The sequence below is a fragment of the Episyrphus balteatus genome, chromosome 1 (genome assembly GCF_945859705.1).
Source record: "Episyrphus balteatus chromosome 1, idEpiBalt1.1, whole genome shotgun sequence".
NCBI classification, from domain to species: domain Eukaryota; kingdom Metazoa; phylum Arthropoda; class Insecta; order Diptera; family Syrphidae; genus Episyrphus; species Episyrphus balteatus.
The window spans coordinates 69,091,404-69,117,601 of NC_079134.1; the positions used below are offsets into that span (position 1 = coordinate 69,091,404).

At 34.2% G+C, this 26,198-nt stretch overlaps 4 protein-coding genes and 1 long non-coding RNA gene across 6 annotated transcripts; 4 read left to right on the forward strand and 1 right to left on the reverse strand.

Moving 5' to 3' along the window:
• Positions 1 to 2,191: 2,191 nt before the first annotated feature.
• On the forward strand, positions 2,192 to 4,762 carry LOC129906217 (uncharacterized). The gene has a single exon (XM_055981898.1). It carries the CDS (start codon positions 2,192 to 2,194, stop codon positions 4,760 to 4,762), a length of 2,571 nt encoding a protein of 856 aa, XP_055837873.1.
• Positions 4,763 to 5,320: 558 nt separating this feature from the next.
• LOC129906228 (uncharacterized) lies at positions 5,321 to 5,638 on the forward strand. Its single transcript, XM_055981905.1, has one exon. The coding sequence runs from the start codon at positions 5,321 to 5,323 to the stop codon at positions 5,636 to 5,638; it is 318 nt and encodes a 105-aa protein (XP_055837880.1).
• Positions 5,639 to 6,121: 483 nt separating this feature from the next.
• LOC129906249 (uncharacterized) lies at positions 6,122 to 7,051 on the forward strand. The gene has a single exon (XM_055981921.1). It carries the CDS (start codon positions 6,122 to 6,124, stop codon positions 7,049 to 7,051), a length of 930 nt encoding a protein of 309 aa, XP_055837896.1.
• A 5,655-nt stretch (positions 7,052 to 12,706) lies between these two features.
• Positions 12,707 to 14,824, forward strand: LOC129907642 (uncharacterized protein K02A2.6-like). Its single transcript, XM_055983936.1, has one exon. The coding sequence runs from the start codon at positions 13,476 to 13,478 to the stop codon at positions 14,583 to 14,585; it is 1,110 nt and encodes a 369-aa protein (XP_055839911.1). The 5' UTR covers positions 12,707 to 13,475; the 3' UTR covers positions 14,586 to 14,824.
• A 9,015-nt stretch (positions 14,825 to 23,839) lies between these two features.
• LOC129907643 (uncharacterized) lies at positions 23,840 to 25,504 on the reverse strand. 2 transcript variants are annotated; one of them, XR_008771112.1, is made up of 3 exons: positions 25,392 to 25,504; positions 24,187 to 24,979; positions 23,840 to 24,118 (listed from the first exon to the last, which is right to left on the reverse strand). It is a non-coding gene; the product is annotated as an uncharacterized LOC129907643 (long non-coding RNA). The 2 variants fall into 2 exon arrangements; XR_008771111.1 differs by lacking the exon at positions 25,392 to 25,504 and adding an exon at positions 25,157 to 25,254.
• Between the last annotated feature and the right edge of the window lie 694 nt (positions 25,505 to 26,198).

Here is a 26,198-nt window from a genome sequence, read left to right on the forward strand (position 1 = left end):
AAGTCGACACAGAAACTGAGATATCCACAAAAACTGAAAGTTTATTAATTAATTGCAAAAATTGCAACATTATTGTTCAATAATTTATCAAGATTTATTGATTTAATTGAATGCAAAAAAAAATAAATTGCACGACTGGGGTCGCACGTACTTGCTCTTATGCTTAAAGTAACTATAATGTTAAAGCTTTTTATTCAAGAAATTTAAAATTTGATATTTTGAAGAAATTTCATAAGTAGTATAAAAAAATTAAATCTGTTTTTATAATTAATTAAACTCCGTTTTAAATTATCTTAAAAAAAAAAAAAAAATATGCCATTTTATTTCTTGTATAAAAAGGTATTTTTAGAAAAAAATTTTCGAAAATTGTAGGAGCCGTTTTTTAAAAAAATAATTTTTTATGTATAAAAATTTTTTAACATTTTTCAAAAAAAAAGTTGGTACGCCATTTTGAAGAAATAATTAAGTTACACATAAAAACTAAATTTCAAAATTTTTCATTGATCCGTTTTCAAAAAATTGATTTTTCAAAAAAAAATTTTGAAATATTTTTTAAAAATCCAAAAATGCGTTTTTTGAAAATTTTCTAAATTTTTAATATTATTTTTACTTGCACACGTTTGTATAAAAATTTTCATTTGAATCGGGTTAATGTTGTACGAGATATTCAGAAACGAAAAAAACCGTTCTATGACAGGTACCGTTAATAACTGTACAAAAAATATTTTTTTTATTTAAAAAGTTGGCTCTTATGTGTAGTACTACACACAAAAATTTTAATCAAAATCGTTAGAGCCCTTTTTGAAAAAAATTAATTTTTCTATTTCCGTTACATGGCAGGTACCGTTAGTTTTGGTCATAAAAAAAAAATTTCAATTTCCCCTCTAGGGAATCACCAAAAACTGCTAACTACCAAGTTTGAAGAAAATCACTTCACTCGTTTAAGCCAGAACTATAATTGGCGGATGGAGTCGGATGCTAATGTCAATTGTTGTTGTATTTCCATAAGTTTCCATCCGACGAGTGCGGTTGCGAGCGCACTCGTCGGATGGAAACTTATGGAAATACAACAACAATTGACATTAGCATCCGACTCCATCCGCCAATTATAGTTCTGGCTTTAGGCTGCAGCTCCAGATAGAGACAGACACACAGACAGACAGACAGACAGACAGACAGACAGACAGAATTGCCGGACCCACTTTTTTGGCATTCTCCATCATCGTAATGTCATGTAAAATTGTTATCTCGAGTTCGATTTTTTTTACGAATCCTAAACTTGCCCTATAGTACCTATATCGCAAGTAAAAAATTGCAACATTTATTACATACTTAAAACAACAACACAACTTTCAGTTTTTGTCTCTTTTGCAATACACATACACATATATTACATATATTATATTGGTGAAACAAACAAAAGTGCGGTTTTATTTTTATTTAAAATTTTATTGAAATATATCATATATATTTATAAAAACAAAGTGATATTTAAACTAAAAATTCACGACATTATAATATAATTTAATTAATTAAAGACCAAATTCAATTGGTTTCTCGATCTGCTAGCGCCGCCGCTATAACCGACCGTCGTACTTCGATATTTTTTTTGCGTAAACACACTGACATTCACGTTTTGGGAATTAAATCAGAATTTTACGTTCTTGAAAATATTATTCGCTAGTTGTTATATAAACTATAATTTCCGAATTATTAATTATATTAAATTAAACAATTTAGCAAAATAGTTAAACTCGTGTAAAGTGAAATCTGAAATTTGTTTACAATTTGTTTTGACATTTCACTCGTTTGACAGTTCGTTAAGTTGGTACTCTCTCTCTTTCGTTAAGCTCTCAGCTGTCAACAGTGGTCGTGTTCAGTGACACAAAATAATTTACAAATTTATTATTCGAGGATTGTGTTTAGCAAAATATTTATAAAAAATATTTTATTTTTTTTTCCGTTTCAAACAATTTGATTTGAATTAAATAACTTTCGGCAATTTGCACACAAATAGTTTTTTGAAATTAATTTTCTTTTTCGAGGAATTTCGTATAGAAATAAACTAGTTTTCTAACGATTTTCCAATTTTTAAAATCAAAAACTTAAGTGCAAACTGAATAGTTTTTGGATAAACTAATTCCAAGAAATAAATTATTTTTCGAAAGTTAAAAAATAAAATAAATTAATAATGACGGGCAAGAAACGGCAGCAATCACCTAAGAAAAACGTAGATCTCGAACATTTAGTTCATCAGCGATTACAAATTAAAAACAATATAATTCGAATTAAAACGGGTCTTGAAGAAAAAACTTTATCGTTTAATCCAATCGAATTAGAATGTCGATTAGATATTTTAAATTCATATATTGACGAATTAATGAATTGTCAGTCGGAAATAGAATCAATTGATCGTACTGACAATTCCCGCGGTGAATTGGAAGACATTTGTGTTGGTGCAAAAGCACTACTAATTTCACATGTCAATGAAAGACGAAAGTCGAGTGCAGTTGACTATTCTTTTAGCAACCCACACCAATCACGACTTCCAAAAATGTCTTTGCCTAAATTCAGCGGCAAATACTCTGAGTATAAAAATTTCATCAGCCTTTTCGAAAGTTTAGTAGACAACGATCCAATGCTTCCGGATATTGAAAAGTTCAAGCATTTAATTTCCTGTTTATCAGGTGCAGCTTTAGGAACAGTTAAGGCTTTCCAAATTACAGAACAAAACTATCCGAAAGCATTAGCGAGTTTAAAGAAAGTCTACGATAATAATTTTTTAATCTTTTTCGACAATGTTTCAACACTTTTCGAATTGAAAGAAATTTCCAAACCATCCGCGTCTTCATTGCGAAGCATGATCGATACAGTTTCTGCAATTTATGATTCGCTTCTTTCATTGGGAGATGAAAAGAATATAACAAACGCGATCATTATACACTTAGTTATGTCAAAGGTGGATGCAGTCACAAAGTCAAAATGGGAAGAACAATTAGATTTCAACACTCTTCCTTTATGGAAAGATTGTGAAGAAGCTCTTAATAAAAGATATCAGGATCTTTCTGCTGAAAAAGCTTCAAGTTCAAAATTCAAGTCTTCCGATAAGCAATCCAAACCTAATCAAGATTCAAGTCGTTTTAAAAATCAAAGATCTTCATTTGCTTGTGTAAACTCGCGACAAAATAAATCCAAATGCATATATTGCAAATCAAACGATCATTATATAACTACGTGTCAAAATTTTACTTTATTGCCTGTCCAGCAAAGATTCGAATATGCTAAAGGTGTTCCAATTTGCATTGACTGCCTTCGAAAAGGACACACAGTTTCGAAATGCAAAATGAGTCGATGCAGCGTTTGCAATCGATCTCATCATACATTACTGCACCAGTACGAATCATCTTTTACTAGTTCACCGACACAAGCATCAACAAGTTTTCAAGCTATGCATGCCTCTGTTTCGAGTGATAAAGTTATTCTTGCCACTGCAATCGTGCAAATAAAGGGCAGTTCTGGAGAATATATGCCAGCTCGAGCATTACTTGATTCTGGCTCTCAATTAAACTTCATCACAGAAGAATTAGCCCAAAGATTAAAACTTCGAAAAGAAGAAAAACCTCTGAATCTGCTTGGCATTGGAAAGGCAAGTACTACGGTATATAAAAAAGTACATGCAGAAGTTAAATCAAGATTTAATGATCATTCGTTTTCTGCTGATAATTGGGTAATGAACTCAATATCGTCATATCAGCCGGATCAAGCAATAAATACTTCGGATTGGAATATTCCATCCAACATTCAACTAGCTGATCCGTATTTCAATAAGCCACAAAAAATTGACCTACTTATTGGAGCAGACACATTTTTTGAATTGTTGTCAGTTGGTCAAATTAAACAAGGTCCCGAATTTCCAACTATTCAAAAGACACTTCTTGGTTGGATAATATCTGGGAAATACCCCAAGGGTACAAATAAAAATACCAAATATTGCAATCTGGTATGTCAGTCTGAAGATTTATCAGATTTAGACGAAAAGATACCAAAACTTTGGTTATTGAAAGAAATTCCTGGAGAAACGAAAAAATATTTCACTCCAGAACAACAATTGTGTGAAAAGCACTTTGTTGAAAATACAAAACTTTTGCCGACAGGTCGTTTTGAGGTAAAACTTCCATTCAAATTATCCTCAAACTCGCTTGGAGCATCATTCGAAACTGCCAAACGCAGCTTTCTCGCACTTGAGCGAAAGCTATCCAAAGATAGCATTTTGAGAGGCATGTATATGGATTTCATGAAAGAATACATTGCGTTGGGTCATATGTCACCAACAAATAATGAAATCCCAAAGGGCCCGCGCTATTTCATTCCACATCAGTGTGTTTTGCAACCGCAGAGCACAAGTACAAAGTTGAGAGTTGTTTTCGACGCCTCAAGTCGAACATCTACTCAACTATCACTGAATGACACCTTGATGGTTGGGCCAACCATTCAAGAGGAGCTATTTTCGACGTTGCTCCGTTTTCGTAGACACAAATATGCCATTACGGCTGATATTACGAAAATGTACCGGCAAGTTCTTGTTGCTGAAGAGCACACGAAATACCAGCTCATAGTGTGGAGGCAGCATCCGTCACAACCACTGCAAATCTTTCGATTAAACACTGTAACGTATGAAATTCGAGATTCAAGAAATCCTTACAAAAGGAGGGTTTCAATTAGCCAAATGGTTTTCAAATCATCCAGAGTATCTAAATACTGAGAGTTCTGAAAAATCAATAAATTTTAATGATTCAGACTACACAAAAACTCTGGGAATTTGTTTGCACCCTAAAGAAGATACATTTAGTTCAATTTGGACAATAATTTCCATGATCTACGAGCTACTCAGAGAAACATACTATCAGTTTCCGCTCGTCTTTTCGATCCTCTTGGTTTGTTATGCCCCATAGTAACCAAAGCAAAAATCTTATTACAAGAGTTTTGGATAGCAAAAATTTATTGGGATGAGTCGATTCCATTGGGCCTTGATACCAGTTGGCAAAATTTCAAAACTAATTTATCTCAACTTGGCGAGATAAAACTACCTAGATTTGTCGAAACTCATTCGAACGCAAAAATTCAAGTTCATGGGTTTGCCGATGCTTCGACGAGAGCTTACGGTTGTTGTATTTACATCCGAAGTCAAAGCACGGCCGGTATCAAGTCGACGCTATTAACTGCAAAGTCTAGGGTGGCCCCTTTGAAAACAAAATCGATCCCTCGATTAGAACTTTGGGCAGCGCATACTCTTGCTAAGTTATGGACAAGAGTAGAGGCAATGTTGAGTCTTGACGTTGAACAAGTTATTTTTTGGACCGATTCCGAAATAACTTTGCATTGGATAAAAACACATCCATCTACGCTTACAACTTTTGTAGCAAATCGAGTGTCCGACATCCAAGAGTGGACACAAAAAGTATCATGGAGACATGTACCAACAAAACAAAATCCAGCGGACATTCTGTCAAGAGGCTGTAATGTTGAAGAAATCAATGCGTCAATATGGTTCAAAGGTCCACAGTTCTTATTGAACGAACAATCATCGTGGCCGGTCAATTCGCATTTTGAGTTGTCTCCAGAAGATGAAGCCTTGTAAAAACGTAAAACAAATATGGTTCTAATAGCAGTAGAAAAACCTCGAACTAAACTTCTAGATTTTATAGAAGAAGAATCCTCATATACCGACCTTATAACTACATTTGCTTATATAATGCGATTCTTTAAAATATCAAAAAACAAAACAGAGAAAATATTTGAAGAATTGCCAACGGCAAATGAAAGAAACTTGGCGTTTCTAAGAATAGTCGAAATCGTCCAAAGTTATGAATTTTCAGAAGAAATTGAAAAACTTCGTAGGAAAATAACTCTTCAAAATAGTATTCAAAAACTTAATCCGTTTATTCATGACTTTCAAGAAAACGAATTTTCATTTTCGCTGATTCGTGTAGGTGGTCGTCTTTTGAACGCCCCAATTGAATATGATGCAAAATTCCCACTTTTGTTAACCTAAAATTCACCATTTTGAAAAACGTACTTAACGTATTTGCATCGAAAAAATTGCCATGCTGGACCTCAAGCTATGGTGGCATTGCTTCGAGAAAAGATTTGGATAATAAATGCCAAAGAAGCTAGCCAAAAGGTTGTGCGACAATGTATTTATTGCTTTAAGTACAAACCGAAATTACTTACCCAAATCATGGGTATTCTACCAGCGGATCGATTGCGAGCGCAACGACCGTTTTTAGTATGTGAAGTAGATTTCTGTGGCCCGGTAAATACCACTCTTAAAATTCGTGGCCAGCCGCCGAATAAAACTTATATTTGCGTTTTTGTTTGTTTCGCCTCCAAAGCTGTACATATTGAATTAGCTTCTAATTTGTCGTCTGAATGTTTTATTCTCGCCCTCAAAAGGTTTATCTGTTGCCGAGGGATTCCGAAGACGATGTATTGCGACAACGGAACAAACTTTTTCGGAGCTCGGACGATCTTGAGGGAGATTCAAGAGGAGATGGAGAGAGGCGCAGAAGCCGTTCAACGGTACGCGGCAGAGGAAGGCTTTAGCTTCGCCTTGATACCGCCCAGGGCACCGCATTTCGGAGGCCTATGGGAGGCGGCGGTCAAAGCGGCGAAAACGCTGTTACAGCGTACCGTGGCCAACGCACTCCTTACAACCGAAGAGCTGCTCACCGTGGTGATCGAGGTCGAGGCAATCCTCAATTCAAGGCCAATCGCACCGCTTAGCGCCGATCCCAATGACGGAGAAGCCCTCACACCAGCGCATCTGCTAATAGGCAGCAGCTTACGATCGCTGCCCCCAGAACCAGTGCCGGAATGGCAAACGGGCTGCTTGAAAAGATGGCAGCTTCTATGCTGGCTCAAGCAGCAGTTCTGGCAGAAGTGGTCCAGGGAGTATCTGCTTGGCCTACAAGCGCGATCCAAGTGGGCAAACTCGTCCTTATCCACGAGGACAACTCACCACCTCAGCGGTGGAAAACAGGACGAGTTATAGGGGTCGTCGAAGGGCAGGACGGCAAGGTCAGGGTCGCCGACGTCAAAACGTCCAACGGCGTGCTTAGACGCCCAATCGTAAAACTGGTCCCCCTTCCCGATGAAGACTCTTGAAGACTACAGCCTTTCAACGTGGCCAGTGTTTCGACAAACGAACCTTTTTTAAAAAAAGAATTGAATTTTGAATTATGTAAAATGAATTAAACTATAAAATATTACTTTAAATTTGAATTAATGTATTAACTATTGTGAACTAAAAATAATTGGTCTAAAATTCAAATCTCCCGCCCATCCGGCCATATTTTATTTTAAATTTAAAAAAGAAGAAGAAGAAGAAAAAGAATAAGAAAATAAAATCATTCCACACGAAAGTACCGCACTTAAAGCACGTCTTTTTATTTTAAAACGTTTTTTCGCTAATTTTTTATAAGTTTTCTCGTTTTTTAATTATTAACTTTTCAGCTCAAGTAAGAGCTAATTTACAAAAAAGATTGTAAAATTTCAACACATCTGATGAGTACGACTGCCGCGGCTGCGAACAACAAAACAGCGCTGAAGACATGGTGCAATGCCATAGATGTCCACCCTGGTATCACTACACCTGCGCCCATGTGGATAATAATATATGTGACAAAAGCTGGGTATGTTCAAAATGTGAAGGTAAGAATGCTTCTTTATCTAGTAGTTTAGTTGAAGTGTCAGCCGCTGCTGCTGTAAGTGTGCCAATTCATACCATAGGGAATATTTTAAACTTAGGAGCTATACCTAAATCGAGTACCATAAGCCGTATATTTAACAACCCTAATTACGCTAATCTACAAATGCAAACCATAATGCAAACGAATTATTCACAACTACAGCTCCCTTTATATTTGAAAGTGATTTCAGTCACATGACCCCTCCGATTACACAAAGCTCACATGCGGCTAACATTTCTCAGTCTACTGGAATCGAGTCTATTGAAAATAAAGGTTATGCTCCGAATGTGAGTGAACGACTAAGTTCTATTTCTGAAAGCCTGGTTACCAGTTTAATAAATGCAAGCCAGTCTTTCACAACACTTTCTACAAAACCACGAGTGATTGATGATCAAATGTTCGTTCTGAATTTGGGAACTCATGTATGTCCCGTAAATCATCCTCGTCACGTATAACGTTTCCTCCTATAAGAACCTTTTTCGAATCGCAAATCAAAACTGTAGGCAGTAGTGCAGGTGAATTTAACTTCGATCCAAAAAGTATTGACTTTGTGAAGTCAAATCGTTTCCCACCTCCGCCTGCTAAGAAAGGAAACTCCAAACTTTCTTGCAGCTCTAAATCATCGAGGTTATCTCTCAACAAACAAATTCAAATTAATTTACAGAAGCTGTAAGAAGAAAGAGTAATGCAAAAGCAACGGGAAAAAGAATTCTTAAATAGAAGAAAAAAGAGAAACTCTGAGTACCTAAATTTCCAAGAAATACGAAATGTTAACGCAGCTTCAAGAATCTGACAGCGAAGCTGATCAAGATCTTGATAGTGCGGATGATGATCAAGAAGTTGACATTGCCTCTAATTAGAACGTTAGCAGTTGGCTTAAAAAAGTGCCATCCAAACATATGCAGTCTACCGCAACTCTAAACGCGGAGATTGCGAGATCAATGCCATCTAGGTGAACCTTTCGACCAAGCAATATAAATAAAGCTCTACCGTCAAAACAATCAAGTCATCTTGTCCACCAAAAAAGCATGGAATATTCTGCACCTCATAACAAGATCCCTGCTGTTTCTCTTTTGCCAAACTATAATGCTCGAAAGTCAATGGAAGAATACACCAACTTAAATGAAATCAAGAAGCCAATGCAGACATTAATTCGAAATTTTGAAACGACCAAAATGCCTCCTAACGTGAAAAACAATGAATCAAAAATGCATATTTCAAATAGAAATCAGCTGGCCGCTCGTCAACTTATGTCTAAAGCAGTGTTGCCGCTGGGAAATTTAGACTGGTCGCAAAAAAAGCAAAAAAAGGAGTCACGAGAAAAAAAAAGTCGCATTTCCAATTTTTTTGTGTATGAATCAAAGTCAAATCAAATCCATATACCTAAATCGAAAACGAAAACATCAATTCAAGTGTTTTTATTTATTTAGCTGCGTTCCTTTGGAAATACTTATCTACTTCTTAGTACTTAAAGCTGCTTTGAACTACTTTTTCAGTGTAGCAAAGGTAGTTCAAAGTAGTTTTAAGTACTAAGCAGTAGATAAATATTTCCAAAGGAACGCAGCTTTTATTGAAACAACAACTTAAAACAAATATTTTTATTTAACACTAGTGGAATGTTTACATTTGTATTATAATAATTTACATGTCACATATGTATATATGTATACTTACCTATGAAAAAATTAATCGCAAATATATTAAACCCAAAAAATTAATTATTTAATAAAATCTATTTTTATAACTTAAAAAACTTAATATGTGAACAAGACTTTTATTTAACTTATACTAAAATGTATGTCCTATTTTAACAAAAGATTGAAATAAGTATACAAATATGTATATATGCATTCTAGGGTTAAGACCATGACCATTAACATTAGTTGCGCCGTTCTTGTGTTATAAGCGTTTGAAGGTAGCTATATTGAAACTTTTTTATTTTTATTTCTAATTTTTGGAAAAAAACGTTGGTAATTTTATATAAATACTTAAATACTTCCTTATTTTTCTTAGTCCTGAAGAAGCGCGTGAAACGTCGACACAGAAGAAAAGATAGACTCAAATCAAGGCCTATAGCCAACGAAGAAGATTAACTTTATTTAGGTAATTTTATATATATATTTGTTCAAATATCTTATCAGAATCCATTTAAGAATTTTATATGAAAAGTGCATTGCGTATATCTCGAAATATTGCCATTTCAGTGCAACCATGTCAAACAAAATTTCGCTTATTTTTTCGATGAGAGCGTTTTTCAAAAACCATTTTCTCCGCGTTTTTTGTTAATATTTTTAGATATTTCTGTATGAAGTACCTATAACACAAAAGATAAAGTACCTTGGCACCTCTGTTTTTATCGGGAGAAAGTATCCATATTGTAATAGCCATAGCCCTTATGTACATATATATTTAATTAGTTATTCACTGTATTATATATATTGAGAAAATACTTTATCAAACTGAAATAGAAATAGTTTTTGGAAATAATGTTTATAAAATATTAAAAAATATATTTATTCTGATATTGAATTTCAAACAATATTGTTGTGTTGAATAAATCAACGTATAGAATAATTATTTGCATTTATTATTCCTGACATTATAATCTCAGAAGTGGGATACGAACTTAAAAGATGCCCTATATTCAAAGATGAGATTTAATTCAAGCTTTAACCGAAGCAAATATTGTATTTGAAGAAAATGCAACTGTGGCAGAATTAAGATCAATATATGATCTTTCATTGGCCCATAGAGGAAATAATGACGAAGATAACCTCGAAGATGAAGATGTAGATTTACAAAGACAAGAAAATGTCTATGAACTCGACGAAGAAATCCAGGGTGTGGATAAGGAATTACTATTACTCCGTAAACGGAAAGAATTGAAAAAATTGCAAGACGAACTAAGAATTGTAGAAAACAAGGGGTTTGATTTTATGGCTTTGGAAGCTATGGTAAGCCCTTTTAATGGCGATGATACTTATGACATCAAGAAATGGTTTGAAGATATCGAAGATGCTTTTGCTGTGTTCAAATGTAACGATCGTGACAAATTTGTTAGTGTACGTAGATTACTAAGTGAAACAGCAAAATTATTCCTACGAACAACAACAGCGCATACATATAACGAACTTAAAAATGTTTTATTAAAAGAATTTGGTCGCTTATACTCAATCAATGAAGTTTTTCAACAGTTGAAATCACGAAAATTGAAATCAACTGAATCTGTTAAGAGGTATACAATTGCAATGCAAGAAATTGCTTCACACGCCAATATACCAGAAGCAGACCTAATACAGTGTATTATTGATGGATTGAACGATAACAGTAACAATGTTGCAATATTAATGGGTGCAACATCCTTAAGTCAATTCAAGCTTCTACTGGATCGATATGAAAAAAGACGTGTAGCTTCAAGTAAACAAGTAAAACCACTTGCTCCTTTCATCAAAAAGGAGGATGCAAACAAATTCTCAAGTTCAAAAATGGAAAAGATACTTTGTTTTAATTGCTCACAATATGGACATTACAATAGTCAGTGTCCCAAGCCAAAACGTCCAACAAATTCATGTTTTTTCTGTCACGAATTGGGACATTTTCATCAGAACTGTCCGAAGAAGAGGAATATAACAGCTAGTATAGAAGAAAGAAAACAAAACCAAGATTATTATGATCAAGAAACTTGCAACAGAGAGGATGATTTTGTAGAAAAAATAAAAGCTTATCAAATGGTAAGTGTTGCTTTCATTGATATAAGAAATAGGTGCACTAAGGATATTTCTTGTTTTTCTCTTTTTGATACTGGAAGTTCAATTAGTTTTATACGAAAGTCTTTAGTACCATTTGTTTTTGAAAAGCAAAAAGAAACCCTGTTCCGAGGAATGGGAAACAAATATTTAAGTACGTTTGGCAAAGTAAATTGTAAAGTTAAATTTCGTGAGCAAATTATAACACATGAATTTCATATTATTCCAGATAACGAATCTGTTATACCTATGTTAATTGGACGAGATGCCTTGATTAAATTTAATATTTTCTTATGTCGTTTTAAAAGAATTTACCATTATGATTTGTTACTAAAATTAAAAGAAAATGAAGAGAAAAATAAATTAATCGTGTTATCGAAAAATACTCTGAGTGCACTTATAACTTTTCAATTGTTAAAAAATCCAAATCAAAAAGTTTGTAACAGGAAAACCCAATTAAATAACATTTTAAGTAAACCAAAATTAAATTTTGAAATTAAAAATAGCAAAGTTCTAACTGAAGAAGGTTATGAAGTTGTTGATCAATCGAAATTTAAAAAACAAAGAGAAAAGGCTTATTTTGTTGATTTAGATACATTGGTTTGTGCAGTCAATAACTGTAATAAGCTAAATTATGAAATAAATTTAAATGAGTTTTTAGATCCTTCATATTCGAATATAATTAAAACTACCCTTACCGAACATTTTTTGAATTTGGAATCAGATATTAAAAAAACGGATTACTGCATGAAGATAACTGTGACAAAAGACGTACCAATATACTGTAGACCACGACGACTTTCTTTTCATGAACGGACTGAAGTACGAAATAAAGTTGACTTGCTTCTAGAAAAAGGTATAATAAGAGAAAGCAATTCACCCTACGCGTCGGCACTCGTTCTTGTAAAAAAGAAAAATGGGGATATTCGAATGTGCGTTGATTACCGGGCCTTGAACAAACACACGGCAAGAGATAATTTTCCTCTGCCATTAATTGATGATTGTTTAGAGTATTTTGCTAACAAGAGCATTTTCACGACCCTGGATTTAAAAGATGGGTTCCATCACATAAAAATTTCCGAGGAATCCATTAAATACACAGCTTTTGTTACTCCATTTGGACAGTACGAATATGTGTATATGCCTTTCGGTCTCAAAAATTCACCTGCTGTTTTTCAACGCTATATTTACTTATCATTAAAACCACTAATAGATAAAGGTCTAATTGTTGTTTATCTAGATGATATTTCTATTGCAACGAATGATATGAAAAAGCACATTGAAATTCTCACTGAAGTATTAAAATTATTAAGAGAGGCTGGCTTACAATTAAATATGAAAAAGTGCAGGTTCGCCTACAACGAAATTGAATACCTTGGGTATAACATTAATAGAAATGGAATTCGTCCTAATAAAAATCATCTAGCAGCAATAGAAACTTATCCAGTACCTAAAAATACAAAAGAACTGCAAAGATGTAATGGTCTGTTTTCTTATTTTCGACGTTTTGTCCCTGGTTTTTCACTTATAGCTAAGCCTTTGACAGACTTATTAAAAAAAGATGTAAAATTTAAATGGACTGAAGAATGTGCTAAAGCTTTTGAATTCTTAAAAAATAAACTTGTATCATCTCCAATACTTGCAATTTATGATCCCATGCGGGAAACAGAATTGCATTGCGATGCTAGTTCGCATGGTTTTGGTGCTGCTCTAATGCAAAAGCAAGATGATAAAAAATTCCATCCTGTTGCTTTCTTTTCCAAAAAGGCAACTAACGGAGAGTCCCAACTAATAAGCTTTGAGCTAGAAACTTTGGCGATAATTCATGCTCTAGAACGATTTAATACTTTTCTTGATCGTTTACCTTTTCTCATTATAACTGATTGTGAAGCACTTTCTCAGACTCTTTCGAAACATAGCTAAATGGGCTCTTATTCTCGAAAATTACGATTGCAAAGTTCAGCATCGAAAAGGTGAACGAATGGCTCATGTTGATGCACTTAGTCGTACCCCAATTATTGCTGCTGTGTCAACTGTAGAACTAGATAAAAATATTCAAGTCACACAAGAACGTGATACTATTATACGGTCAATAAGAGAAAAGCTTGAGAAAGGTGAAGTTCCTGGATATTTTTTAGAAAATGGTTTAGTTTTTCGTGTTGGATTACAAAATAGTCATCAGCTTTATGTACCAAAAGAACTTGAAGACAATATTATGCGATCTATTCACGAAAAATGTGGACACTTAGGTATTGACAAATGTGCGAATCAGCTGCTGAAAAATTACTATATTCCAAACGTTAAAGAAAAGTTCAATAAATTCATTAAAAACTGTATAAAATGCATATACAATTCGGCACCCCACAGAAGTAATGAACGAAATTTATATAATATACCAAAGCGACCTGAACCATTTGATTCAATTCATATAGACCATTTTGGTCCACTACCGTCGAATAACTCAAGAAGAAAATATGTGTTTGTTATCATAGATGCGTTTACAAAATTTGTTAAGCTCTATCCGGTAAATACCCCTGGATCAAGAGAAGCAATTAATGCTCTTGAACGATATTTTGATTATTTTAGTCGGCCACGTAGGATAATAAGTGATCGAGGTACAAGCTTTACCTCTCAGGAATTTAGTAGTTTTGTTGAAAAACACAATATCGACCATATTAAAGTTTCAGTTGCATCACCACAATCGAATGGTCAAGTGGAACGTGTGAACAGAGATATGAAAGCTATGTTAGCGAAATTAACAGAGTCTCCAGTTCAAAATGACTGGCGACAAAAACTTACAAATGTAGAGTACGCTTTAAATAATACAAACCATACTAGTACCAAAATTTCACCAAGCAAGTTGTTATTTGGTGTTGAACAACGTGGACGGGTCGTGGATGAATTGACTGAGTATTTGAATGATAGATACTCAAATCCAGAAAGGGTAGATCTAGTAAAATTACGAAATGATGCATCAGAAGCAATCAATAGATCTCAGTTGTATAATTTGAACTATTTTAAAGAACATCATTCCCCGCCCAAACAATTTGAGGTTGGTGATTTTGTAGTAATTAAAAATATTGACAGATAAATATTGAAGATATCGAGGGATATCAAGTGACACAGATTCCATATCATGGCATTTTAGATTCAAGCAGGTTAAAAAAATGGGTTGATCCTGATGATGATATTGAAATAAATGGTTTGGATTTTGAAAGCAACACTTAAATTTTATTACGTTCTTTAATTTTATCGTTATTTTTTTTGTTATTATATTATATTATTTTATTTTTTATTTTAAGTACAATCGAGGTCGATTGTAAAATCAGGATGGCCGAACTGTAATAGCCATAGCCCTTATGTACATATATATTTAATTAGTTATTCACTGTATTATATATATTGAGAAAATACTTTATCAAACTGAAATAGAAATAGTTTTTGGAAATAATGTTTATAAAATATTAAAAAATATATTTATTCTGATATTGAATTTCAAACAATATTGTTGTGTTGAATAAATCAACGTATAGAATAATTATTTGCATTTATTATTCCTGACATTATAATATAAATGTTAAAAATTTACCCGCGGGTAGATATTTAATCTGAAATAGGTTTTCACTATTTTTCAAACAGCTTAACATTGATTTAAGCCTTGTAAGCAGATCGAGCTAAATTTCAGCTCCCATTAACACGTTTGTAAAAAATGTATGCTCTGCAAGAGTTTTTTTTTATTTTTGAAATTTTTTTATCACTTACGAGTCCCTGTTCTTTAGCTTTATCACAGTAAAATAACGGAGAAATTTTCACCTCAGTCGAACACATACAAACACAGACATAATTGGAGAGTTTTGTTAAACAGATACAGAGTGGAGAGTGGTGAAATTACTTACATAATACATGCACGATTCACAACTTAGAAAGAATTTACTAGGTTTTCATGCAGAATTAAAAAGTCGAGTTGGATTCTGGAAGGGAAACAATATTATTTCAATGGAAAAAGATTTTTTTTTCACACATTTTTTCTAGAGATGAGTTGGGGTAAAAAAAGTCGCAAGATTTTTAAAAAAGGGTCAAAATAGCCACTTTTTCAAAAGGTCGCCTCACGGTCGCATGGGGCAAAAAAGGGGTAAAAATGCGACTAAAGTCGCATAACGGCAACACTGGCTAAAGACTTGCATCACTTTGGAGGCAATCCAGAAGACTGGCCACTCTTCATCGCAGATTTCAATAGGAGTAAAGAGCTTTGTGCTTTCAATGATGAAGAAAACTTGATTAGATTGAACAGATAACTCAAGGGAGAAGCCCTTAATTCAGTTGAAGTATGTTGATAGAGCCAAACTGTGTTCCTCAAATTATTTCAACTCAAGATGCTCTTTGGAAGACCAGAAATAATAATTCATAGTCTTCTTTGAAAGATTCGCTCTACACCTCCCCCAAAAGCTTTAAAATTAGATACGATCATCTAAACAACCCCACCCTATTACAGGAGCTAGTACACAAACTACCAGCAATACGTCTGAATTGGGCGATATTTTAACAATCCTCACCAAGTTCTGACTATGGTTTATTACATTTCAAAACTGGATATACCAACTAGCTGAGGCTGCAAGTGCAGTTACCCTCCCTTTACCATCCGTGGGAGATGTCCGACAAACATTCAGAAATCCAAAAGAAAAAGGGTTTATAAATGCGCACTGTGAAATAAAAGACGAAACAGAAAACAACATGCACATTTCCGTATCTAAATGCTGTGGTGGTCAATGTGTTTCTGTAAATAAATGTGTTCAGTTTCAGAACCTCGACCGATCAGCCAGATGTCACGAGGTTAGGAAGCATCAACTGTGGCGTCGATGCCTACGAAAACACAACAGCAAAAGATGCAATTCGGTAGAGGTATGCGGAGTAGACGATTGTTTTTAAGCACGACAAACTGCTTCATAAAGACCAGAATAAAGTTTATGGGCCTCAGAAGCACCAGATGAATGAAAACAACTTATTAACGTTTGACAAAAATAATGAAGAGTTACAAAAGCAAGATGTAGGAAAACTTGGACTACATTCAAGAGGCAATGAACATAGTAGCCAGTCGAATGAAAACCCAATACTCTTTCGAATACTTCCAGTAGTTTTATATGGGAACGACACAAAAGTTCATACAATCGCGTTTTCGGACGATGGACCTTCTATAACCTTAATGGATGAAGAAATCGCAAGACAACTTAAAGGGAACACTTCCACCCCTTTGCCTTAAATGGACAGGAAACACCTCCAGAGTTGAAAAGAATTCTAAAGTTTTGAATTCACAAATATCGAGCATTTCTCCAAACGCAAAAAGATTTACTTTAGCTGATGTGAATACAGTTGAGCTTGCACTTGCCTTCCCAATCATTGAACCCTATTGAACTTCAAAATAGGTACGAGCACTTGGAATTCCGTTTGAGGCATATAACCATGGTGCTCGAGTACGACTGCTAATTGGGCTCAATAATTCCAGCTTGTCCCTACCAATGCGTCTAAATGAAGGGGGACCCAAAGAACCCGTTGCTACAAAGACCCGGTTTGGATGGGTTGTGCATGAATTGAGTTCAGGAAAATCAAAAGCCTCTGGAGACAGCTGTTATAACCTCCATATTTGCAGTTGCAACAATGCGTTTCTTGAAGAACTTGTAAAAAACTACATATTCGCAGAAGATTTTGGCACATCGTCAAGTTCGCAAGTTAAATTATTGTCAGCTGAAGATGAAAGGGCTCTTGAACTCTTAAAAATAAATACAATCTTTAAGAACGGAAGGTTCGAAACAGGTCTTCTATGGAAGTTCGATCGAATCAGTCTTCCAAACAGTTTGCCTATGTCGAAGAAACGATTAGAGTGCCTTCACAGGCGAATACTTCGCGATCCAGATTTAGTCACAGCACTAAACAATAAAATAGATGAATATGTTGCAAAGGGATATGCCAGAAAACTTTTACCTTCCGAATCGCAGCATTATCATCAGTCGTGGTACCTACCAATTTTACCAGTAAAAAATCCAAATAAGCCAGGAAAGTTGCGAATGCTGCTGCTACCGTTCGTGGAACATCTCTTAATTCCCTGCTAATGAAAAGTCGGGATCAACTTACTTCTTTAACTTCCGTCATCATGAAATTTCGAGAGAATAAAATTGCTATATGTGCAGACATTCAAGAAATGTTCCACCAAATTCGTATTAAAGAAGAAGATCAACATTTTCAGCGTTTTCATGGAGTAAGAACGCAAATGTTACTCCTGAAGTCTACGTGATGACAGTAATGACGTTCGGACCTACATGTTCACCTTGTACTGCACAATTTGTCAAAAACTCAAATGCCACCACGTTGACGGCCTGATGGATAGCTTGGCAACAGAAGCCGAAGGAATCATGTAAGCTGGAGAAGTTCACCACATACATGCACTTGGAGGGTTTCACATTAGAAATTGGATCACGAACTCTCCACTAGTTCTCCAAGAACTCCAATGCGAACCTACAATAACAAAAAATTTGAACACGTTTTCGTTCATGCGAGCGAAAATGGCTTTGCTGCCGTGGCATACGTCAGAAGCGTTGTAAATCAAAACATTGAGTGCACATTGACTGGGGCGAAGACACGAGTAGCACCACTCAAATCATTATCTATTCCTCGTCTTGAGTTACAAGAAGTTTTGTTAAGAGCCCGCTTCACCAAAACTCTTGTTGAATCTCACACCCTATAGTTTGCTGAACAAATATTCTGGTCGGATTCCAAGAATGTGCTCAGTTGGCTGCGCTCGGATCATCGTAGGTATCGACAGTTTGTTGCCTTTAGAGTTAGTGAGATACTTGACTCAACAGATATCTCGGAATGGCACTGGATACCTACTAAATTAAACTGACGAAGCCACTAAATAGCAAAAAATACCGGAATTCAATTGAACTAGTCGTTGGTTTTCAGGTCCTGAATTCCTAAGACCTCGGAAGAAAACTGGTCTCAAGAAACAATAACAAGCCCATTTCATCAACCTCCATCTACAGAGTGCTAGACGTGAAGATGTGCTGCCTTATGAAGATATGGCAAGCTATAATCTGCTTCTTAGAAGCATGGCTTATATTCTTATTTGGAGATCACGTCTATTGACGAGAAAACAAAAAATTCCCTGCAATATGCGGGCACCATTAACACGAAAAGTGCTCCAACAAGCGGAGAACATATTGTTTAAAATAGCACAGAGCAGTGAGTACGAAGACGAAATCGCTGACCTAGAGCTTAGTAAAAATTTTCAAGAAAGTAGCCTTCTCTACAACATTTGCCCATGTCGCTCTGTCTAGAGTTTTGTGTTTTGTTCTTTAAAATATGGTGTATTTTTGCCAGAATGGAAAATGTCCTTCGTTACTCCTATTCACAAATGTGGTCCAAAACAGGAAATCACAAGCTCCCGACCCATAAGTAAATTGTTCTCAATACCTAAATTATTTGAGAAAATTGTTTGCGATAAATTGAATTTTTCATTAAAAGAAACCATATCCCCGTACCAACACGGTTTTGTATCCGGTAGATCAATTTCCACTAACCTAACCATTTTAACGAATTGTGTTCTCAATTCATTAGAAAAGGGTTACCAATTGGACGTTATCTACACCGATTTTGCAAAGGCGTTTGATAGGGTGCATCATAAAATTTTATTACAAAAATTAGAGAACATAAGTTTTCATTCCAATCGATTCGATTACCTCTCATCCCTTTTCTGTAACTTCCGGCGTTCCACAAGGCAGTCATTTACGACCAATGCTGTTCCTTATTTTTATAAATGACCTTCCTGATGTCCTCACTAACTCAACGTGTCTTATGTTTGCGGACGATTTAAAAATTTTTAGACGTGTACGCTTCTCCAAAATGATGTTAAAAATCTTATCAACTGGTGCAATATAAACCAATTAGCCCTAAACATATCCTAATGTCAATGTTTTTCGTTTACTCGTCGTTTGTTACCTATCGTTTACGATTACAATATGCATAATCATGTCCTTGAAAGAGTTTCTATCAAAAAATACCTTGGAGTAATTTTTGATTACAAGCTAAACTTTGTACATCATACAGAAATCATGGTGAACAAAGCCAACTCTATGTTGGGTTTTATTTTTCGTAATTCGTTTGGTCTAAGGGAGCCATACACATTAAAAGCCCTTTTTGTTACGTATGTTAGATCGGTCCTGGAATATTGCTGCGTAGTGTGGAATCCTCATTACAATGTTCATATTACAAGAATAGAAAATGTCCAAAAAAAATTTACAAGATTTGTAGTACACAAACTAGGCTGGAACATTGAAATGCCTTCGTATAACGTAAGATGTCAGCTTATTGGTATACAGACATTAGGAAACAGCCGTAAGATGTTTGCTATAAATTTTGTCTGTGATATTTTATCATATCATATTGATTGTCCTTATTTGTTATCGCTGATTGATCTTTACGCTCCTTCTAGAGAACTAAGAATTCGAACCTTATTCCGTGAAAACGTTCATAGAGTAAATTATGCGTTTAATAATCCTATGACTCGCAGTGTTAGGGAGATTAATAATGTGTCAAATAATATAGATTTTAATTCCCATTTGAGGAGAAACTCATTCAAAAATATGTTAAACTTTTATTTTTTAACTAATTAAATAACACTGGTCAACAAGGTTTTTGCCACAAGAACCAAAATATACTTTTCTAGTAGTTTTTGGGGTGCTGAATCCGAATCTGTGCCTACGTTCTGTAACTCTCGCATCGAGAAATTTCTCGCATGAAACACGCAAATCGGAACAAAAATAATGTGAATCGACACAAAAATCATTTTCTCACATTCGTTTGTTTCTATAAACAAATTTTTCTCGCCTTGAAACATTTCTGAATCCAAATGCTTGACAGACTGGAAAAATTTGAATAAAACTGTGTCTGTAAGAAAGTTATCGAGATAATTTCTCGATTGAACTGCCAAAATTACTCACAAGCAAAAAGGATGAGAGAAAGTAAGATATTTGAAAAAAAATTGATAATCTTGCATTAAATGTGAAATGTGTTAAAAGTAAAAGTGTTCACGGTAATTTATTTTTGTATCACTTAAATTTTTAAAATAAAAAAAAAATATTAAAGAAGAAAAAAGCAAAAATTACATGCCCTAACTGCGACTTGAACTTGGTACCCTCTACTCGCTGACCGACTGCTCTACCTTCGGACTACCGAGCCTTGAGATATTTATTGTAAATCTATGTCTATATGACCTTTGATGGCCAAAGGTACAAATATTTTCCCTTTTTTTGACAGTTTCCAATAATTACAGAATTTACAGGGTTGCTTCTCACATCGAGATACAGACACAGGTTACACTGGTCAACAAGGTTTTTGTTACAGACACCAAGATATACTTTTCTATAGGGTTTTTGGGTGCTGAGCTCTAATCCGAAGTCAGACTTCGACTTTGGGGGTTTTTCTCTTCCACCCTACAAGCTGCAATGAGAGAAAAACCTCCACAGTGCTTATATGTGGTAGTTTTCCAATGCATTTTAAATGGCACCAACACATTCAACTGTGGAGTTTTGCTCAAAACAATTTAAGTGCCCAATAAGACGAATTAATTCATAAAATAATAATAATAAATTCAAAACACGAACCTTTATTTTTATTTCATACACAATTTGTGTTCATACACAAAAAGTTGCAAGTGTGTGAGTGCAACCCCGTTTTTCTCGGTCGGAGTTCGGAGTTTCTTTTCTGAACTCCGTTTTCTTGCTTGAAGGGTTAAGCTATTTAAGTTCATACACAAACCTTTTTATGAGGACATCTACTGGTGAAAGAAAGGTATTAAACGGATTATACCTTTCACACGTATTCACAAATAGGAAAACAAGAGAAAAATAAGAGAGATGTATTGGCGATTGGAGGATATACTACTAGCGCCGTAGTGGTCAAAAATTGCAACCAAATATACAGGACGGAAGGAACTAGCGCCACCTAGCCTTCACAAATTGGAAATAGTTTTGTTTACGTCAAGCTGTCAGGCCATTTTTTTTTTTTTTGTAAACAAACACTTTTCTTTCGCATTTCAATGTTTTCTTTCTGTTGAATACAATTAAATACGTAAAAAGCAATACAAAAAGCTTAAAAAAGAAGTTCATACAATTAAAATATTAGTGTCGTGTTAACATAATTTTTATAAAACTTATTCGGAATTAAATATTTTGTTACCATCGTGTTGTTGTCGTCCGAAATCGTTGTGCGGTCGCGTCTCGATTTTGATGTATGAGAAAACGAATTTTTTCTCGGCTTAAGCTCATCAGTCCAATTTCATTAAATGTGGAACTTGCTCTTTGTCGTTTCCCAAGACACAACAAACGGGCCCAACAGCAACAATATCAACAGATGCAACCAGCATCTGTAACTACGAAAAAGCTGTTGAAAAAAAAGACTAGGCTCTCAGAGTCATCCGAGGCTGGAGTGGATTCCAAAGCAATTCGATTCTTCAAAATGTCAAATACATATGTTGGCTGACCTTCTTCAAGAAGACGTCTTTAAAATCAATTGATTCAACTGCGGGTGTAAGCACAAAATCCTCAACATCATCGGCCAGTGTAAGCGAGAGTTTTATTTGTGGTGAAGGCAAGGATACAAGTAATTCAGCGGCATGGTAATGAGCTCTAATGCAAACAACACAGCTTCAATATTGCAAGCAGACATTGAGAGCATTTTTGAAAAAATGCATTCCCATAAGTCTGACATTGATGTTGGACGCAATAGGCAATCTTCTGGTAGAGAAAGAGATGGAGCGGAAAAGATGATAATCTGGTGATTACAATTCGGGAGATTGCAGTCGGCGGAATCACCTTCAACATAATTATCCCATAACAAATTCCGCTGAGGCAGGCAATGAGGTAAGTAGGTATTTACCCTTCAAGCAAGAAAACTGAGTTCAACAAAGAAACTCCGACCTCAGACCGCGAAAATCGGGCTTGCACTCACACACTTGCAACTTTTTGTGTATGAACACAAAGTCGAACGAGAATCGTGGTGAAAAATGAGAAAAGGAAAAGAAAGACAAGGCCAACAAGAGCCAAAGCGTCATTTTGTTATTTTTTGTTGAAGTGTTTGGTCGCGTCGTGTCTCGTGTCGTTGTTTGTATAAAGTTAGTTTATTAATTATAAACAATTTTATTAAATTATAAAAAATATGGAAAACAAAAAAGGTATGTTTTATATATCGCTCAAAGTGTTTGGGTTAAAATGTTGTTTCTTCTTGTGTTGTAGATGTAATCTCTAATGATGAAGAAAAATCTAGAAGGTGAAACATGCGATTGGGTATCTAAAAAAACACCAACAACAGCAGCAGCATCAAATGAAATAAAATGAAAAAAAATGTATTGTATTTATTGTGAAAATTTCGTTTGCCAAAATAAAATAAAAAATAAAACAGTTTCAGTGAAAAAAAAATAAATCTTGTTCTTTTTTTGGTCGCAAATGCAAACTGTCATCCCTTTCTTATTCCTCTTTCTGGTAGGTTTTCGCTGCTCCGGCTCAGGTCCGCCTTCGGCTCCGTTTTCTCGGAATGGAGATTTTCACCACACCAATACATATGCAATCGACTTCGCGGTGATTATAATTTCCATACTAATTTGAGCCGCCTTCGGACCAGTTTCTGATCCGAAGTCCGGACCGAGGTCGGACCTGTTTGCTTGAAGGGTAATCGTTTAGCATGATTTTTTTAATAAAAATATGTTTTTCTATCAGGTTAATGCCAAAGAACAACAAAAAAGCAACAAAGAAGTGGAGACAATTCTTCAGCACCTGTGGCCGTAAGAATCATGATGCTAGATCATCCGAATGCAGGCGTTGATAAATCACTAGATTCAAGTGAAAAAACATGAAAGTTAAAAAAAAAAAAACACCAGGCCTGCAGGTGCATCAGGATCCTGGCGATTATATTACAAATTATATATATAAAACGAATGATGAAGCCGTATTGCGTCTGCTGAAATTACATTAATTTATAACTTTCAAATTGAATTGTTTAAATACTATACTGAATACTGTTACGCAGATTAAATTTTTAATCTTTTGAATAATAAACCTATTTTGAACACGTTCAATTTAAAATAAAAATAATTTTTTATTATTGTTGTTATTTTTTCTCGTTTTTAATTGAACAACTATATGAATAGATTTTTTTTTTGCATAAACAAAAATTGTTATTGCATTGAGGTCAGTGGTTCCTTCAAGGAAAACTTGCCAATGTTTAAATGCACCACTTGAACTTGAGAGCAGAGAGTACTTACTGCATTTGTTTTAGAAAATAACCAGGAGCAGAAAAAAATTAAATTATTTTGTATGTACATACAAATGTGTATACATTTTTATTTCAATAAATTTGTATAAAGCGATATTATATGAGTTTAAAAGGCAATAGCAGGTGACGCTCCAACACAACCGCGAGGAGGATCAAATGCTTTTGGGATGCGTTGATTTAATTTACTGTCATTATATTTACAATTTGTTTCTTCTTATAATTATTATTAATTATTAATATAACTTTTGATTCCATTTAATCTAATCGTTTGACTATCATCTAAGTTCTAAGAGGTCAGATGATGATCTGAAAGAAAGGATAAAAACAGATTTTCAATTAATACAAAATTCTTTTAAATATGTGTCTTAAATTACCCTTTTAATAACTTTTCAATCAGATTGACTTCATTGACATTGCAAACGGCTTCACTCCCTTCCAAGCGTTTCTAGAAAATTTTGACCTTCGAACTCGAATTAAAACATTGCCAGTTATTTAACAGCTTCGTCTAAGCCGACTGGAACATTCTGCTATGCACACCAAAAGTAAATGTGTTTCCATGCCACCGAAACATTATATTTTGATTCCGGATGCGAACACCGTCTAACCATAAGTATTGTAAGGTTGATGTTTCAGTATCGAGTTTCGGAATAAATTGAAAATGATTGTTTATTACTGCAAATTAATTTGGGTTTCAATTTTTAGCACATTTAATGTATACGATCGCCAATGGACTTATTGGCTGATCCGACTCAACAGATGACAAAGCTGGTGTCGTATCTAATGTGACTCCCCCACTTCCTTCGCCACCGTTTGAATGGGAATTGTTATTTTTGTTACACATAGATATTTTTAATGATTTTAATTTTCAGTCTATCTTGGACGAGATTCTTTCCTGGAACTCCTGGTTCAAGTGGAACAACATGCGATTGCTGTTTATTCTGGTAACCGAAAGCAGTTTTTATATCATTTGTTGTCGTTGCATGCGCCAAGATCATCGCCGGGTCTAGAGCTATAGCATTGCTACTCTGCAATAGCGCAAGTGCTTCGCTGAATAGTGATTTTCCGATAACCTAACCTGTGAGGTTGTTGGCAATGAAAATGTAAAATTGGAACAACACTGTGTAGTCATGGCCCAATCTTTATTCGCCTGCTGCTGTTGCTGGTGCTCTGAAAATAAACAATGAGTTCACATTTTTTTTTTTATAATTACATGTTAATGGTGTGGTAAATGTATATTAATTAATTATAATTTTTAGGTAATATATTGTAGTTTTAAGGAAAACGGCTTCAAAAATTTTGGGAATTCATGCAAATCAACTTTAAGACAACAGATTGGGAACTAACATTTTTTGGGAGAAAATTGTTTCAATAAAATATTTGAACCTAAAATTGAATTTTGTTTGTGAATACCCCTATAAATTTTTACAACCCTCCACCCAATTAGATATGAAAGAGAAAATCATTGAAAAAAGACAAAACATATACAGCATTACAAATATTGCTATATTTTACAATTTAAATTCAATTTGTATATATGTGGGAAAGAGATGAATATAATGTTTATGTTTGATATACTAACTGTCCAAGATAACGACTGCAACTGCACTTTGAAAAGGTTAACTTAAATTAATGGTGGATTAATTGGCTAAAAATAATTGGTTCTTTTTCAAAACAACTGCAGTGAATTGTGTAGTGAATTTTTAAAATATTTTTTTTTTACAAATTAAGTTAAATATTCACATAGCAAGTGTTGATAATTGTTAAAATTGTTTTTTCAAAACAACCCAAACAAAACAAATAACATTGTGAGCTTTAAAGTTAAAAGCGATCATCGTCAAATTTTAAAATTGTTTTTTTCAAAACAACTCAAATTCTGATATTTTTAAATTTTTTGGTAAGAAACTAAATTGTAAAAAATAAAATTTGTAAATATTTTTGGAAGTGAATTTTTTTATATATGTTAACAGGGGAACAGTGGTCCTGCGGTTAATAATCGAAGATTGTTTTTGGAAACAAAAAGGTAACGAAAATGTAAATTATATGTTTAGTTAAAATTTTGTTTTGTTAAATTAAGTATTGTTTATTAAAAAAATAAATAAAGTAAATAAATAATAAATATAAAAAATTATTTTGTGAAAATGTTTTTTTAAACAGTTACTCATAGTAGAGTAACTAAAGCAAATTATCAGGGAACCCGGGCGAAAAGCTCTGATTTTGACGATTTTTTTTTTTCAAACGTAGGAAATTAAAAATACTTTAAAGTCTATAGATTAAAAATTGCCGATGTTGTCGTATTGTTTTTTAAAATTAAAATTAAATTTTTTTGAACAAAACCATTTTTTTTTTGCTTAAATTTCATAAAACACGAACACAACGATAGGTTCAC